This window comes from Oncorhynchus nerka, linkage group LG24 (genome assembly GCF_034236695.1).
Source record: "Oncorhynchus nerka isolate Pitt River linkage group LG24, Oner_Uvic_2.0, whole genome shotgun sequence".
NCBI classification, from domain to species: domain Eukaryota; kingdom Metazoa; phylum Chordata; class Actinopteri; order Salmoniformes; family Salmonidae; genus Oncorhynchus; species Oncorhynchus nerka.
The window spans coordinates 54,661,845-54,678,524 of record NC_088419.1 but is presented as its reverse complement, the minus strand read 5'-3'; the positions used below and the strand labels follow the sequence as shown (position 1 = coordinate 54,678,524).

Genomic DNA, 16,680 nt, shown 5'->3' with positions numbered 1-16,680 from the left:
CCTCATGTATCCCTCTGCAGTGGTTGCCATAGAAATGGCAGTCGCAGTCATAAGTGGGCCAATGAGGTGCATGTTTTGCTATTGATATTTTTATTGGGACACGCAGAGGAAATAAGAAAGACCTGTCTCTGTACCACAACAGACAGAGCCTATATGGCATTGTTCTCGAGCACTTGATTACTCAAAACAGAACTGTGTGCCCTTTGACATTTGCATTGCCTCTAGATAGAACATTCCAAAATTGTCTGAAAGAGTTCACATGAGTTATATTATTAACATATAGGTGTAGTTTGTGTATGGCATAGGTGTATAAAGGCTAAAGCAAAATTGGTTTCCAAATAATAAAAACCTGATTAAACAAATATCTAATTAAATAGGAGATCTAATTAAATTGTGCATACCTGGCAAACACCTGGCAACCACCTAGACTTCATCAAGAGCAAGATCCCTTACTCTCCCTTCAAATAGCCCTCAGTAGCCTCTGTCATCAGGCAGTATTGGTTTTGGTTACGTTCAGTACGCATCTCCTGTTTTATATTATCTTCATGTTTATTATTATTAAACTCACCTTCTGCACCTGTTTCCTGACTCCTTGTGTTTACAATACAGAATACTGCCTCACGAAAAATATGGAAGCAGCAGAAGATAAGGATATCTCCCAGATGGTCGACGTATAGGAACACCTACTCCGTCAACACCATGTACCAGCTAGCTCAACTGGGTACGGTAATAGATGAGGTCCTCCATGTTCTCCACTACCTTCGACAATACCCGAGAGGATTCAGCTCCAACTAGCAGAGGACCCTCTACACCGATTCGTCCCAGCGAGCCAGTCCCCCAGCTCATCCAGCAGTCCGCCCAGGTCAGCGATGCCCTATTGTCTGTCCCGGACAAATATGACGGGACTTCCTACTCCAGTGCTATCTTTATTTCGCCCAATCAGACAGGGGCCCCCACCACCGAGAGGTCCAAGGTTGCCACAGTATGCCCTCACCTTCTGCACCTGCTTCCTGACTCCCTGCGTATAAGTTACAAGTATGCTGATTGTAAATAATTAACTGGTGATATCAATGATTCCTCTCATCACTGACTGAACCACTACTTTTTACACAGATAAATAACAACCAATCAAATGGCTTGAGTACAAATTGAAATGTTCCACTTAATTGAGTCATTTACAAACTGAAAAGCAGATTATTCCACACTACATCCTGATGATCAATTTATAGTGGACATTATTTTGTTCTTTAGCTACCTAAATCTAGATAAATTATATTCTAACCTGCAGCATTGTTTGTAAGTTGGATTTGTTAACTGAATCAGAGAACAGTGAAATGAATCATGGCCCATCTAAACAAGTGATGATTGTATCACAGAGTAGGCAGCATGTGAAAGTCACTCTTTCGTCTTTACCATATAACAGTGGTCCCCAAGATCCCTTTCTAAGTCAAAATGCAAGCCGGGATCTTACCGCTCAGATTTCTTTCAAACATGAAACTAAGCCTAAGCAACATTAACCAATTAAAAACAATTCTGTAGCAATGAGGTTTATGCCCAATACACAGTGGCGACCCATCATTCAGGGCAATGCCCCACCTGTTTTGAGCCCCACCTGTTTACCATCCCCTACGCGCTGTATTTTCCGCTGGCTGCCCCACCACCACAGAAAGCACTGAGCTAGGCTGAAACACTTGCATTTTGGAGCTGCCTTACTCAAGAAAGCAATTCAGCTTTATTAACTCAATCATTTTTTATTATTATAAAACTAACTCCTGTTATTATTTTATTTTTGGAGCTAATGTTCTCTAGTTGCGCCGTGATTGGCTCAGTGTTCTGTCACTCATTGGGACACTACGTCACCGCAGAATCTACAGGGAGAGCTCGAAAATTCAAGCACCTTGGGTGCTACCATCGAGTTACATTAGAAATTACCATCCAAGAAGGCTCAAAGTCATTGGCCACAGATAAAATGACGTCAAATCACGTTAAAGCTACCATAGCTTTGATTGGACCGATCATGTCAACATCATACTTTCAAAATCTTAGCTAGCAAGCTAGACAAGCAGTCATCGGGAGGACCCTCTACACCGAATCACGTCAACAATCTACTGGCAAATCCTTTTCAATCCTTGTCATATGAAGAGAAATTATAGAGAAAACATAGTGGTGCTCATCGGCCATTGGACATAAACATCACACAACAAGTTGGAAATCGCAAATTTAACAATGAGTGGTTTGGAAGGAATCAGTGGCTAACTCCAAGGAAACTCAGAACTGGGAAATATCAGACTTCAGTGAGTTCAAGACCCATGGGAACTCGGGGGGGGGGGGGGGGGGAATTCCCTGTCTTTGGTCAGTTAGGATCACCACTTTATTTTAAGAATGTGAAATGTCAGAATAATAGAAGAGAGAATGATTTATTTCAGCTTTTATTTCCTTCATCACATTCCCAGTGGGTCAGAAGTCTACATACACTCAATTAGTATTTGGTAACATTGCCTTTAAATTGTTTAACTTGGGTCAAACGTTTCGGGTAGCCTTCCACAAGCTTCCCACAATAAGTTGGATGAATTTTATCCCATTCCTCCTGACAGAGCGGTTGAAACTGAGTCAGGTTTGTAGGCCTCCTTGCTCGCACACACTTTTTCAGTTCTGCCCACAAATTGTCTATAGGATTAAGGTCGGGGCTTTGTGATGGCCACTCCAATAGCTTGACTTTGTTGTCCTTAAGCCATTTGCCACAACTTTGGAAGTATGCTTGGGGTCTATGTCCATTTGGAAGACCCATTTGCGACCAAGCTTTGACTTCCTGACTGATGTCTTGAAGATGTTGCTTCAATATATCCACATAATTTCCCTTCCTCATGAAGCCATCTATTTTGTGAAGTGCACCAGTCCCTCCTGCAGCAAAGCACCCCCACAACATGATGCTGCCACCCCCGTGCTTCACGGTTGGGATGGTGTTCTTCGGCTTGCAAGCCTCCCCTTTTCCTCCAAACATAATGATGGTCATTATGGCCAAACAGTTTGATTTTTATTTCATCAGACCAGAGGACATTTCTCTAAAAAGTACGATCTTTGTCCCCATGTGCAGTTGCAAACTGTAGGCTGGCTTTTTAATGGCGGTTTTGGAGCAGTGGCTTCTTCCTTGCTGAGCAGCCTTCAGGTTATGTCGATATAGGACTCATTTTACTGTGGCTATAGATACTTTTGACCTGTTTCCTCCAGCATCTTCACAAGGTCCTTTGAGATTGATTTGCACTTTTCGCACCAAAGTACGTTCATCTCTAGGAGACAGAACATGTCTTCTTCCTGAGCGGTATGATGGCTGCGTGGTCCCATGGTGTTTATACTTGCGCACTATTGTTTGTACAGATGGACACGGTACCTTCAGGCATTTGGAAATTGCTCCCAAAGATGAACCAGACATGTGCCTTATCCTAATAATTTGGTCACTTTCCACCTACTGTTCTGACTTGGTGGTGCACATGTAGCCTAGCCTATAGCCTGTTTTAGAGAAATGTCATCATCGAACATTGTAAGAGCTTTCATTGTCTGCTTATATGTCCCCATTATTTATCCTACGGTTCTGACTTCAGGTGTTCAGGGAGAATACTGTAAGAACGTTCCATGTTCTGAATTTAAATTTCAAAAGTGCTGAAAAAATAGTTATATTGACTACGTCCGTCTTAGCTCGCTCATTAATGTCTTAATTGAAATTACGGATGGCCTCTTATCCACTTGTCATCCCCTTGTACCATAGTTTGTACATCTCAATTGTCAGTATTTTTTTTATTGCCCCCCCCCCCCCCCAAAGAATTGAGTTTGCCCCACCAAGATATACAAGCTAAAATCGCCAATGCCAATACATTATCACTGCATATTGGCTATACTTGAATTGTCCTGCCAATATTGTTCTTCTCAGACCATTTTGAAATTATATTTAATCATTTGTAGGTCTATGATCACAATGGGATTAGATATTTTGTTGTATTACTTATGAGACACATCCAAGTGAGCATAATAATATAATAACAGTTTTTTTTATGGACTGATCTGATGGTCAGTCTGAAGTGCATTTTATGATTTATACAAGTGTTGAACAAAGTTGACAGTGCTGAATAACAACTTAAACATGAACTTACTCATAAAAACAGCAGCTCTTTGTTGTATTCGTTGAGTCTCTCTCTAATCATGGCTTTACACGTTTTGAAATATCACAGTATCAGCTTTGCTGTGCGTTCGAGGTTTATATTTACAGTCTATGGCTTGAGGAACTTGTGCAGAAGGTGATCTGGGCTATCTGATTGGCCAGCGGTAGGCTTATAGTTGCACTTGACTTGCTCTCTGTGCGGAATTCTACCTCAGACATGAAATGGATAAAAATGAGAACACTTTGCCTTCCCGGAACTAGGGCTGCTGCTGAACCAAGTACACGTACCTCCAACAGCGCGAAACCAATAAAAAAGGCTTTATCGTTGGGTTTTTTACAGAAATGTTCAGTGATTTACTAAAAATGTCTTGGAGATCAACCAGTCGACAGCAACCTACCAGTTGGCGACCACTGCCATACAGAGATAGATGTAAATATTTTTTTCAAGTTTAACGTGGTTTATGGATGCCATGACATCGAAACCACATCACAAGAAGGTATTTGTAGAAGCGCGATAATTGAAAAAAAAACATGAAACCGTGACGGGTTACAGAGAAAGTGAGAATATGCGCTAAAAAGGCTGCGTTTAAACAGGCAGCCCAATTTTATATATTTTTCTACTAATTGGTATTTTGACCAATGGCCAATAATTGGGTGGAGATCAGAATTGGCTCTGCCTGTGTAAACGTAGCCATTAATACGCTGCAGAAAACTTATATCCCCATTTTATTATAGCCTATGTATAGGCTGTCCAATAGTATTCATCTTTTGCATGTTTTTCTCTATCTTTTCATCAATGTTTAAGTGACATCTTACCATCTTTGTCCGTTTGAAGGTTAACTCCAATTTAGATGAAAATGAAGTGGTCCATGTTGAACTCGTATTTTGGGTGCCATTCAAGCATGCTGCGCTATATTGTTCCGTCTGTTTCTCAATGGATATCCCCAATGCTAAATCAGGAAATAGATGGGGGTGACAAAAATGCTACTGGAACAGTTCATTTAGACCATAAGATGATGAATTTGTAGAGTATATTACCGTAAGATATGCATTTTTATTATGACATCCATGACACAATTTATTTCCATGACTTTTGATGATTACCATTACAAAGTGTATGTCCCTCTTGAAAAACGAGTACTTAAAAAAAAATGTTTTTAACATTATCAGTAGGCCCAATACCCATTTAATCCAAAATGGAGCTGAGATACTCAAATCTATTCAACCCTCATTACTTGATTTAAATATCTACACAAACATGATTTATGAACACTAATCCCATCATGAGACCCACAGCATGCATGGAATTCACTTTCTAGAACATAAACATAACCACTTTATCTTGTTTACATAGATGGAGAAAATACATTTGAAAATAATGTCAAATTTGTCTTTCATGTGAATTCTCAGAATTGTAAACAAATTCAGCTCTGTGAGATCCCTCCAACTACAGCATTTGAATTTAATTTTCGTCTTACTTCTTCATCTAAATGATCCTGTCAAAAAAAGTGAAGTCTACTGAACAATCTACAGATATAATTGCTGTTGAGCTCAAATTCACAAATGTACATTATCAAAAGCAATGTAGAACTGCACCCTAGTAAACAGATTCATACATACGGAATGGAATACGGAAAACATACATGGAAAAGGCACTACTAAGTACTGAAAGACAACGCACAGGGCCGGACTACTGCATTTTGGGCATCCAGATATTTTTTTTAATAGGAAAACTTCCTTAAAAAAATTGTAGTTTTATAATGCTATTCTATACCTTGTGTTATGAGGCTATGAGAAAATCTTGCAGTTGTAAAGTTAATTTCCTGCAATTCTACACTTTTTGCCATGGGTCAGAGAGAAGAATATTCTGTTTTACAGCTCATCTCATGCCATTGTTCACATTTTGCCATGAGGCTGAGAGAAAAGGTTGCAGTTTTAAAGCACATTTTCTGTAATTCTACACATTTTGGTATAATATGCTATCTGGGGACCCCGGAACATCAGGGGGCATAGAAGGTCGTGCCCTGCCTGCCCGTTCTGTAATCCGACCCTGACAGTGCCAAGCATACAGACATGAAGACAACAGGGACATTTCATTGGCTCTCTAAGCCAGTTCATCCTTGGGCTGGTTTGTTGTTGGTGGTAGGAGAGCCGGGCTGCTGCTGGAGTCCCTCTGCCCTGTAGGGTGTGTAGTTTGGGGCAGAGGTGGGAAAGCTCATTGTGTTCTGACCCCACATAACCCCTGGCTGTGGGTTCACTCCGTACCCCTGCAGCTGGGGGCCTCCATAGGGCATCATGCCACCCGGCCCCGGGATCCATCCAGTCATGTTGGGCTGGGAAGGCCAGGGGGCCGGAGCCCCCCAGGATCCATTTGAGCTGGGTGAGAGAGTTGGGAGGGGCCCTTGCTGACACCAAGGTATTGAAACAGGAGGTGAGATGAATGATGCAACAGCGATCGGCTGACCAGGGAAGGTGGGAAATATCTGAGGAACTGACAGAGACTGTGGAGATCCTTGAAGAAATCAGAAGGTATATTAAAAGTGGCAAAGCATTCTCCTTGTGATGCTAGTTATGTCCACGCTACACTTTCCGGTTCAAAAAATAGGATTAGAGTCTATTATTGCGCTGGACATATGAACTAGAATGTAATTATTGTCCGCTTACAATGTGGACATAGCTTAAAACATGTATGTCAGAGAAGCAGGTTGTTTAGTGGTGGTGGTCTGGATGGATATTTACATCTCAAATTCTGCCTAAATTCTTAATGAGTCAAGGGTTGAAATGAAGCCATGTTACAATGCCAATGATATGACTTTTATTATTCCAATGTTACTACCCAGCAAACAGTCAACATTCCTTGAATTTAGGTAATGTTGTATTGTAGTCCCACAGCCTGGTCTCATAGACTAAACATAACTTAGTAAATATAAATCCGGGATTATAAAATTAGCAAGATATGTTACGTTTGGTATAGTTACATAACAGATGGTTACTTAAGACAAAAGCAACAGTAGGGTGGATGGGTGGGCGAACATCTAGTAACTCAAAGGTTGGGAGTTCGAATCTCATCACAGAAAATTTTAGCTAATTAGAAACTTTTCAAACACTTACTACTTTTTAGCTACTTTGCAATTGCTTAGCATCAGTGGTGTAAAGTACTTAAGTAAAAATACTTTAAAGTACTACTTAAGTAGGTTTTTTTGGTACCTGTACTTTACTTTACTATTTATACTTTTGACAACTTTTACTTTACTACATTCCTGACACCCAAAAGTATTCGTTACATTTTGAATGCTTAGCAGGGCAGAAAAATGGTCCAATTCACCTGCTTATCAAGAGAACATCCCTGGTCCTCCATACAGCCTCTGATCTGGTGGACTCACTAACACGCATGCTTAATTTCTAAATGATGTCTGAGTGTTGGAGTGTGCCCCTGGCTATCGGTTAATTTAAAAAACAAGAAAATGGTGCTGTCTGGTTTTCTTAATATAAGGAATTTGAAATATTTATAATTTTACTTTTGATACTTAACTATATGTAAAACCAGTACTTAAGTACTATTTTACTGGGTGACTTTTACGAGAGTCATTTTCTATTAAGGTATCTTTACTTTTACTCAAGTATGACAATTGGGTACTTTTTCCACCACTGCTTAGCATGTTAGCTAACCCTAATCCTTTTAGCTAACCCTTCCCCTAACCTTAACCCTTTAACACTAAACTCCTGAATTTAACCTTAATCCTAACCCCTAGCCTCGCTAACGTTAGCCAGCTAGCTAACGTTGGCCACCTAGCACCTAGCTAGAATTCGTAACATATCATACGTTTTGCAAATGAGTAACATATAGTACGTTTAACTCATTTGTAACATATTGTACATTTTTCTCATTCTTAACATATAATGCGAATTGTAATTCGTAACATATCATATGAAATGGTTGATAGACATCAACAAATTAATACATACCATACGAAACATAACATATCATACTAAATGTATATCTCGGATTTATATACAGAATAATACGAAATGTTCTGAGACCAGGTTGAGTCCCAACATGGCCCTCAGGCAGCAAAGGTTATCATTAGAATATCCCATGAAAGTTCTTTAGAAAACTAGGATTCTTGTCAGATTTGCCCCTTCATTACATTTTCTTTATATCAAAGGTGACATATTAGTGATGTAATAGAAACATATTTGGAAACCTCTATCATCTGGGAAGTTTTTTAGCTTACCACTTGTATCTTTTTGAAGCGTTAACATTCTGAGAAAGTATAGGCAACCATATGTTTGCTGGGTAATAACTCACCTGGTTGATTCATGTCAGAGTTTTGACTGGGGAAAGAGAAGATGTCCATCAGCTCGTCCCTGGATGAGATCTGTGGGAACAAACCACAACAAGTAGACAGGATTCTGTCATCGCTGCTCAATGTAACATTCACAAAAAACAAGTCTGCCACCTGCTGAAAGTTAATGACTGGTGGGTTTGCCTAGGCCTACCATATAAAACCATAGAAATTGTTAAAGTTGATAAAAGACCATCAAATGTGTCCATTACCTGCTTTGGTTGCCCTGACGGAGAGCTAGGCATGGAATTTAACATTTCCAAGTCATCCAGGCCCTTCAAATGAGAAGCTAATATTATGTCCAAAGATGATCTCATTAAATATCTCATGTTGGCAATTGAGATGATGTACAGTAGCTAGAATATTTGAGTATGCAATAATATTATCTCAATCTATCTAACTTGGTTTTACCATACAAAAACTACAACATTGGTTTGTTCCATATTAGGAAGAGGCCTTCTGCAGTTACTCGCTCTCCTTACCTTTGGAGAAGCTATATTCTCATCAAGAAGCAGTAAGGCGACAGCATTCTAGAGACAAATAATAATTGAGAAGCAAGGGATTGTTATCAAAAGGCACCCAGGCCATTATAGAGACTACATATGTATATATACCAGGACATCCCTAAAATGGTTAGCAGAAGAAATTGCCTATACAAGCCTTTGGACAACAGTAAGTGTAGTTTATCCTCACCTCTACTGGTTTATTGACCTTTATGACTTGGTCCTCTTGTGTTACTGGGCTTTGGCAGACTTCTTTGATATCATCAAGGACAGGGTCAGCCTGTTCCATAAGAAACCAAAAGTCAATTACACTTCTGATTTGATATAGGATTTTAGCCAATAATTCAATCATTGCACTGCTGTACAAATTAAACACACTTTTGAAAGTGCAGAGTTGAAATCTTCTATAAATCCTGAAAATGATTGAATTCCAGACAGAATTATGGTGCACGTCCAAAAGACACTCATAATTAATATACTGTACTAACAAGATATGTATTTACTGCGATTATGGATCAGATCAAAACCCCTTACCAAATTGGCCATCTTGATGTAGAACAGAGTGTAGGTGCCTTCATGATCGTAGATGTAGGAGAGGGCTCTAGGGTCCGACTCATCCTTTGTCAGGGAGTTTATCTTCCCCCTCTCATGGTCATACTCCACAACCTATATTGTGAACACAATGGGACGACAGTGGAATGGATATAGCAGCCAGACAGTCAGCGATGTAAACATCGTGTCGTCTGCAACTAGAGAGCACCTCTTGGTGAAAGTGGTTATATCCGTGTAAAGGCGAAGGTTAGTGTTCTAATATGGCCCTCTGCCATCCTAAGAATGTACTAGTTCACTCAAGAGAAAAGGACAAGGTAGCCATTTGAAGGTCAGGATTTTGGGATATCTGTCATTTTCAAACATTATTATTGATATGCTGTACCTCAAAATAGCAGAAGGCGGGTTTCTCTCATGGTAATTTTTCATGATATATAATAAATAATACAATTGAAAAAGAAGCAATTTCTCTGAAATGGTTCTTAATATTATCTATAATATCAATGTGCCCACAATATTACCTACAGCATTACATATCCCAACAAATCTGGATTAGGTCCATAATCTTTTTTAATTAAAAAAATATATCTTCCCAAAACTCAATCCCATTCCTCATAATTAAATCTGATAGGATATGATTATGTCCTGCTTCATGTTATCGTGCCTAAGAGAGACATTAAAGCCCTTAGTTTAGTGCCCCTACATCCTCTCAGTTTACCTGGACAGTATTCCCATCCTATCTTCTGTGGGCCTCCCACTTATTTTTCATAAATATACATTTGCGTGCTGGAAAAAAGGGCAGTTATTTCTAAATATATATCCATTAAACTCCGTTTGTGGAGTCTTGCAGTATCAGCACTGACTTACCCCAGTCCTCTCATCTAAGATTTTCACACCAGTAATGGACACCTTCAGCCACACCCTCTGCTTGTGTCGTCCCTGGCTCCTGCCTGCCACCTCCTGGCCCTGTATTCACACCCACATGCAAACACAAACACACACACACAATTGAGAAAAATGTGAATGTAAATTGGTATGCCTTTAGTTGTGTATATACAGTTGAAGTCAGAAGTTTACATACACTTAAGTTGTTAAAACTAGTTTTTCAACCACTCCACAAATGTCTTGTTAACAAACTATAGTTTTGGCAAGTCGGTTAGGACATCTACTTTGTGCATGACACAAGTCATTTCAGTAAATTTAGAAAATTTGTGGCCAGAACTGAAAAAGCTTGTGCGAGCAAGGAGGCCTACAACCCTGACTCAGTTACCAGCTCTGTATATATACAGTTGAAGTTGGAAGTTTACATACATCTTAGCCAAATACATTTAAACTCAGTTTTTCACAATTCCTGACATTTAATCCTAGTAAAGAATTCCCTGTCTTAGGTCTGTTAGGATCACCACTTTATTTTAAGAATGTGAAGAGAGAATGAGAGAATGATTTATTTCAGATTTTATTTCTTTAATCACATTCCCAGTGAGTCAGAAGTTTACATACACTCAATTAGTATTTGGTAGCATTGCCTTTAAATTGTTTAACTTGGGTCAAACGTTTTGGGTAGCCTTCCACAACCTTCCCACAATAAGTTGGATGCATTTTGGCCCCTTCCTCCTGACAGAGCTGGTGTAACTGAGTCAGGTTTGTAGGCGTCCATACTCGCACACACTTTTTCAGTTCTGCCCACAAATTGTCTATAGGATTGAGGTCAGGGTTTTGTGATGGCCACTCCAATACCTTGACTTTGTTGTTCTTAACCCATTTTGACACAACTTTGGAAGTATGCATGGGGTCATTGTCCATTTGGAAGACCCATTTGTGACCAAGCTTTAACTTCCTGACTGATGTCTTGAGATGTTGCTTCAATATATCCACATAATTTCCCTTCCTCATGAAGCCATCTATTTGTGAAGTGCACTAGTCCCTCTTGCAGCAAAGCACCTCCACAACATGATGCTGCCATCCCCGTGCTTCTCGGTTGGGATGGTGTTCTTCGGCTTACAATCCTCCCCCTTTATCCTCCAAACATAACAATCATCATTATGGCCAAAAAGTTATATTTTTCTTTCACCAGGCCAGAGGACATTTCTCCAAGAAGTACGATCTTTGTCCCCATGTGCAGTTGCAAACCATAGGCTGTCTTTTTTAGTGGCTTCTTCCTTGTCGAGCAGCCTTTCAGGTTATGTCCATATAGGACTCGTTTTACTGTGGATAGAGATACTTTCACAAGGTATCTTCACAAGGTCCTTTGCTGTTGTTCTGGGACTGATGTGCACTTTTCGCATGACGGCTGCTACTGTTTGTACAGACGAACGTGGTACCTTCAGGCATTTGGAAATTGCTCCCAAGGATGAACCAGACTTGTGGAGGTCTACAATTTTTTTTTCTGAGGTCTTGGCTGATTTCTTTTGATTTTCCCATGATATCAAGCAAAGAGGCAGTGAGTTTGAAGGTAGGCCTTGAAATACATCCTACACACCTACAATTAACTCAAATTATATGATTTAGCCTATTAGAAGCTTCTAAAGCTATGACATCATTTTCTGGAATTTTCCAAGCTGTTTAAAAGGCACAGTCAACTTAGTTTATGTAAACTTCTGACCCGCTGGAATTGTGATACAGTGAATTATCAGTGAAATAATCTGTCTGTAAACAGTTGTTGGAAAAATTTGTGTCACTTCCAAAACTATAGTTTGTTAACAAGTAATTTGTGGAGTGGTAGAAAAATGAGTTTTAATGACTCCAACATAAGTGCATGTAAACTTTCGACTTCAACTGTATATATATATATGTCTTTTTCATTATGTGTCGGACCCCAGAAAGACTAGCTGTCGAAGATATTTTTGGAAACGAACAGAACATAATTTTCTCATATAATACCTGCCGCTAAATGACCACACAACGTCCTCATTCTAGTGAATGATGACATATCTAACATCGCTACTTCCTGAAATGGATATGTACAGTAAGAAATAGAGTTGACTCTTTCCCACAGTCTGCTCTACCTTGAGTTTCATCATGGAGTCCAAACACATCTTGTCTCCCTGGGCTGCTGGGACGCAGTCCACGCCAATCAGCTTGGCCTTATAGCGAACCCCGTCTCCTTGGAAACGAGAGGTCCCATCAGATGGCGGCTTGGTTACTGGGGGGCCTGAGAACATGGGGGAGTAAATGAGGCATAACGGGGAAGACAGTGGAACTAACCACAGGGCCATTGGACTTAACCCACCACAACATGAGTCAGTCAGGGAGTTAGTGGTTGCTCCCACAGACAGTGAGTACTATAGTGTCTATGCTGATGCAGCATTTGGCTCATCCAAGAGAGCGCTCCTGACAATCCTTGTAGCCTAGTAGTCAATGTTTTATTTTCATGCTTCCTGTAATTGCAATTACCTGTTTATGGGTGAGAGAGAGAGTGTATTTGTGACAAAGGTTGGATTTTTAACCAGCCTGGTCTCATAGACTAGATGTAACATAGTAAACAACAATCCGGGACACTCAAAATGGTATATGTTACGTTTGCTATGGTTGCATAAGACAGAAGGTTACTTAAGGCAAAAATGAAAGTAGGGTGGTTGGTCAGGGTGGATGGGTGGACAAATATCTCGAAACTCTGGCAACCCAACTCTGCAACCCAACAGTTGCATGTTCAAATCTCATTACAGACAACTTTAGCATTATAGCCAATTAGCAACTTTGTACCATATTCTACTAAGACTTGAGGATTCTATAAAACATTGGTTGCATAGAAGTGTCAAGTACACATTTTTTGAGCATTTATTTGTGAGAATGATCAAATTGGCATTTTATGGCAGCACAAAATTTCTAACTCATCAAAAGTTATTAAATTCTATAAAAACCAACTTTGCTCTTATTGGTTAATTTTTCACATCTTTTTGAGGTTTATGAATAAAAAACAATGTAGTAAATACAACATTTATGTTTACATTTTGGCTAAGATTCTCCTAGTCGTGTGTTTGCCTAAACAATTTTGTTTAAATTCAGAAACACCCAATGAGATCACCTACAGCACCCGATGTCACACGAAGGCCAAAAAGATCATCAAGGACATCAACCACCCGAGCCACTGCCTGTTTTCCCTGCTATCATCCAGAAAGCAAGGTCAGTACAGGTGCATCAAAGCTGGGACAGAGAGACTGAAAAACAGCATCTATCTCAAGGCCATCAGACTGTTAAACAGCCATCACTAGCACATTAGAGGCTGCTGCCTATAGGCATAGACTAGAAATCACTGGCCACTTTAAGGAATGGAACACTAGTCACTTTAATAATGTTTACATATCTGGCATTACTCATCTCATATGTATATACTGTATTCTATCTATACTATCCCACGGTATCTTAGCCACATAATAATGATTACATGTCTTGCATTACTCATTTCATATGTATATACTGTATTCTATACTATTCTACGGTATCTTAGTCACTTAATGTTAGATATCTGGTATTACTAATCTCATATGTATATACTGTATTCTATACTATTCTACTGTATCTTAGTCATTTCCGCTCTGACATCACTCGTCCATATGTATATAGTCTTAAATCTCTGGATAAGAGCGTCTGCTAAATGACTTAAATGTAAATGTAAATTCATTGCTACTTAGATTTGTGGGTATATGTTGTGTAATTTGTTAGATATTACTTGTTAGATATTACTGCACTGTCAGAGCTAGAAGCACAAGCATTTCGCTACACCCGCAATAACATCTGCTAATCACGTGAATGTGACCAATAAAATTTGATTTGATGTTGATTTTAAGACATTCAGGGCCAGTTTGCCAGACACCGTTTAGAATCTCCACTGATAGTTTTTTAGTTCAGGACAAATTTGAACTCTGTGTCCCGGAAAGGAAAGGAACCCTCAAAGACCAGTAATTTATCAGTTTATTAATCTAAAGAGCCATCTATCAGCCTCTTGTAAATACCCTACTACTAGGTAAAGCATTCAAGTAGTATTACGTAATATTCAGTAATAATATGCATGCTAACTGCCAGAAGTAATGGAAAAATACATTTCAGGAAAAAAACATCTATTTACTCTGGTAAATTACTTTCCAGAAGAAACTAGATTAATTTCAGCAGTGGTAGATGGGACCCATGATACTTAGAATGGACACAGTCCCTTACCCCTCTTGTTGGAGGACAGCCAGCCAGTCTTGACGGGTCCTTGGCTTGGAACTGGACAGCTCGCAGCTGCCTTGCAAGCCTCTTGGTCTGTCTCCATAATGATGTGCTGCTTGCAACTGTTTAGAAATGTAATGGAGGATAGAGATATTACGAGAGAAGCTCAATCTGCTTCAAAAACACATCATATGTAATTCAGTGGAAGGCTACACGTTATGCTAGGTGTACTGGGGTATTCACATTTTTAGAACGAAACCTGGACATTGCCAAAAAAGTAGAGATTGGGCAAATGAATTCAGTCTAGGTAAATGCTGAAAATAGATAGCTGTACTTATAAGTAATTAGAACATTTGCAATATAAACATACACAAAGGATCGTTTCAACAAACCTCATTAAAGGAAAAACCTTTCATTAGTCATTTAACAATGTAAATCTCTTTCTCCCTGTCCAAGCCTTGAGAAAGACATACATCTCACCTGCTAAGGTTGTTGTTCCTTTCTACTCTTTGGCTCGACTCGAGCCTCAAAGCCGTGTGAAATGTCTTGGAGCCAAAGGTCAGAAAGATGCCTCACTGGTGATGTATTAACATCCGCTGGCGTTGCAATAAAATACTTTGGAACTCTTCAACGGAGTTGCTGTAATTCCCACCAACAGCATAATCTCTCAGGTGATATTGACATCAGTAATGAAATAAGTAACAATCGAAAGGTCATAAGGGCTAAACTGGTGTAGCAATGCTAAGCCAGTCTTACCATGTATTAAATAGAATGAAAATGTCAGGTGGTCAGCTGAAAAACACATTGGAATATTGAAGCCCATCTCCCATATTACTCATACACAGAGTATACAGCATTTACAGTGCCTTCAGAAAGTATTCAGACCCCTTGACTTTTTCCACATTTTGTTACATAACAGCCTCATTCTTAAATTTCTTCCTCAGCAATCTACACAAAATATCCCATAATGTATAATATATATATATATATTGTGGCATACAGCAGGTCAGCCACCAGGGGGAGACTCGTCGAGGCAGATGGAGTATACATCACGAGGCGATGGCTCCCTCTGCTGGAACGTGCCAGGTCTCGACGGGCTCTCCGGCCAAGACTAATTGGGGCTGATTGTGGTTTGCTGATTGCTCACCAGCTGGACGGGTCCCATAAAGCTGCCAGAAGGGCAGCACACGGGAGAAGGGACTGGGGGAAGAAAGGTTACTCCCGTATAGTTGGGGACGGTTTCTGAGGTAAAAGGAGGGAGTTCAGTTTTTGTTCCCCACAGGATACAGGAAGACCTGGAGCCCAGAGAAGACAGCATCCCGGAGAGGGTCTCATGGGGGAGACCTATTCTTTTCTTTTGGTTTGTTATTCAAATAAACACCCTTGAAACCGAGCTAATCCTACTCTGTCCGTGTCTGATCTGTGTAAACGTTTTGACCAAACGCCCTGGTCTGCCACAAGTGGTGGAGAATGCGGGCAATCTGAAACATGGTCAGATCAGGGTTGACGTTTACGCAGCATCAGCATGGACGAGTTGATAGCTCAGTTAGTCCGGGCCCAACAAGCCCAACAGGCGGTTCAGGAACGAACCCTGGAGGAACAGCGGCTACAAAACGTCCACCTCGTTGAGGAAATCAGGAAGCTACAAGGAGGAGCGTCTACTGAATCACATCCAAACCAGTTTTATAATCAAGCTGACGGAAGACGCCGACATCGAAACATACCTCTGTACGTTTGAACGGACAGCACTACAGGAAGGATGGCCAAGGCCGAAGTGGGCAAGTCTGCTAGCCCCGTTCCTCTCTGGGAATGCCCAAAAGGTGTTTTGGGCAAACGACAAACAGGCGGCTAACTATGACGGACTTAAACGGGAGATACTCAGCCGCTATGGGTACAGCCTGGCCCATCGGGCTCAACTGTTCCACAACTGGAGGTTTGTAGCCGACGCATCCCCCTGAGCACAGATGAGCGACCTACTGTG

At 40.3% G+C, this 16,680-nt stretch overlaps 1 protein-coding gene across 2 annotated transcripts; it reads right to left on the bottom strand.

The window, feature by feature from the left end:
- Nucleotides 1-5,187: 5,187 nt before the first annotated feature.
- On the bottom strand, nucleotides 5,188-15,287 carry LOC115108189 (disabled homolog 2-like). 2 transcript variants are annotated; one of them, XM_029632248.1, is made up of 10 exons: nucleotides 15,180-15,287; nucleotides 14,706-14,821; nucleotides 12,557-12,702; nucleotides 10,419-10,517; nucleotides 9,537-9,668; nucleotides 9,193-9,282; nucleotides 8,982-9,029; nucleotides 8,712-8,774; nucleotides 8,463-8,532; nucleotides 5,188-6,665 (listed from the first exon to the last, which is right to left on the bottom strand). In XM_029632248.1, exons 2-10 carry the CDS (start codon nucleotides 14,800-14,802, stop codon nucleotides 6,268-6,270), a joined length of 1,143 nt encoding a protein of 380 aa, XP_029488108.1. In that variant the 5' UTR covers nucleotides 14,803-14,821; nucleotides 15,180-15,287; the 3' UTR covers nucleotides 5,188-6,267. The 2 variants fall into 2 exon arrangements, with proteins under 2 accessions (XP_029488108.1, XP_029488107.1); XM_029632247.1 differs by lacking the exon at nucleotides 15,180-15,287 and adding an exon at nucleotides 15,092-15,114.
- Between the last annotated feature and the right edge of the window lie 1,393 nt (nucleotides 15,288-16,680).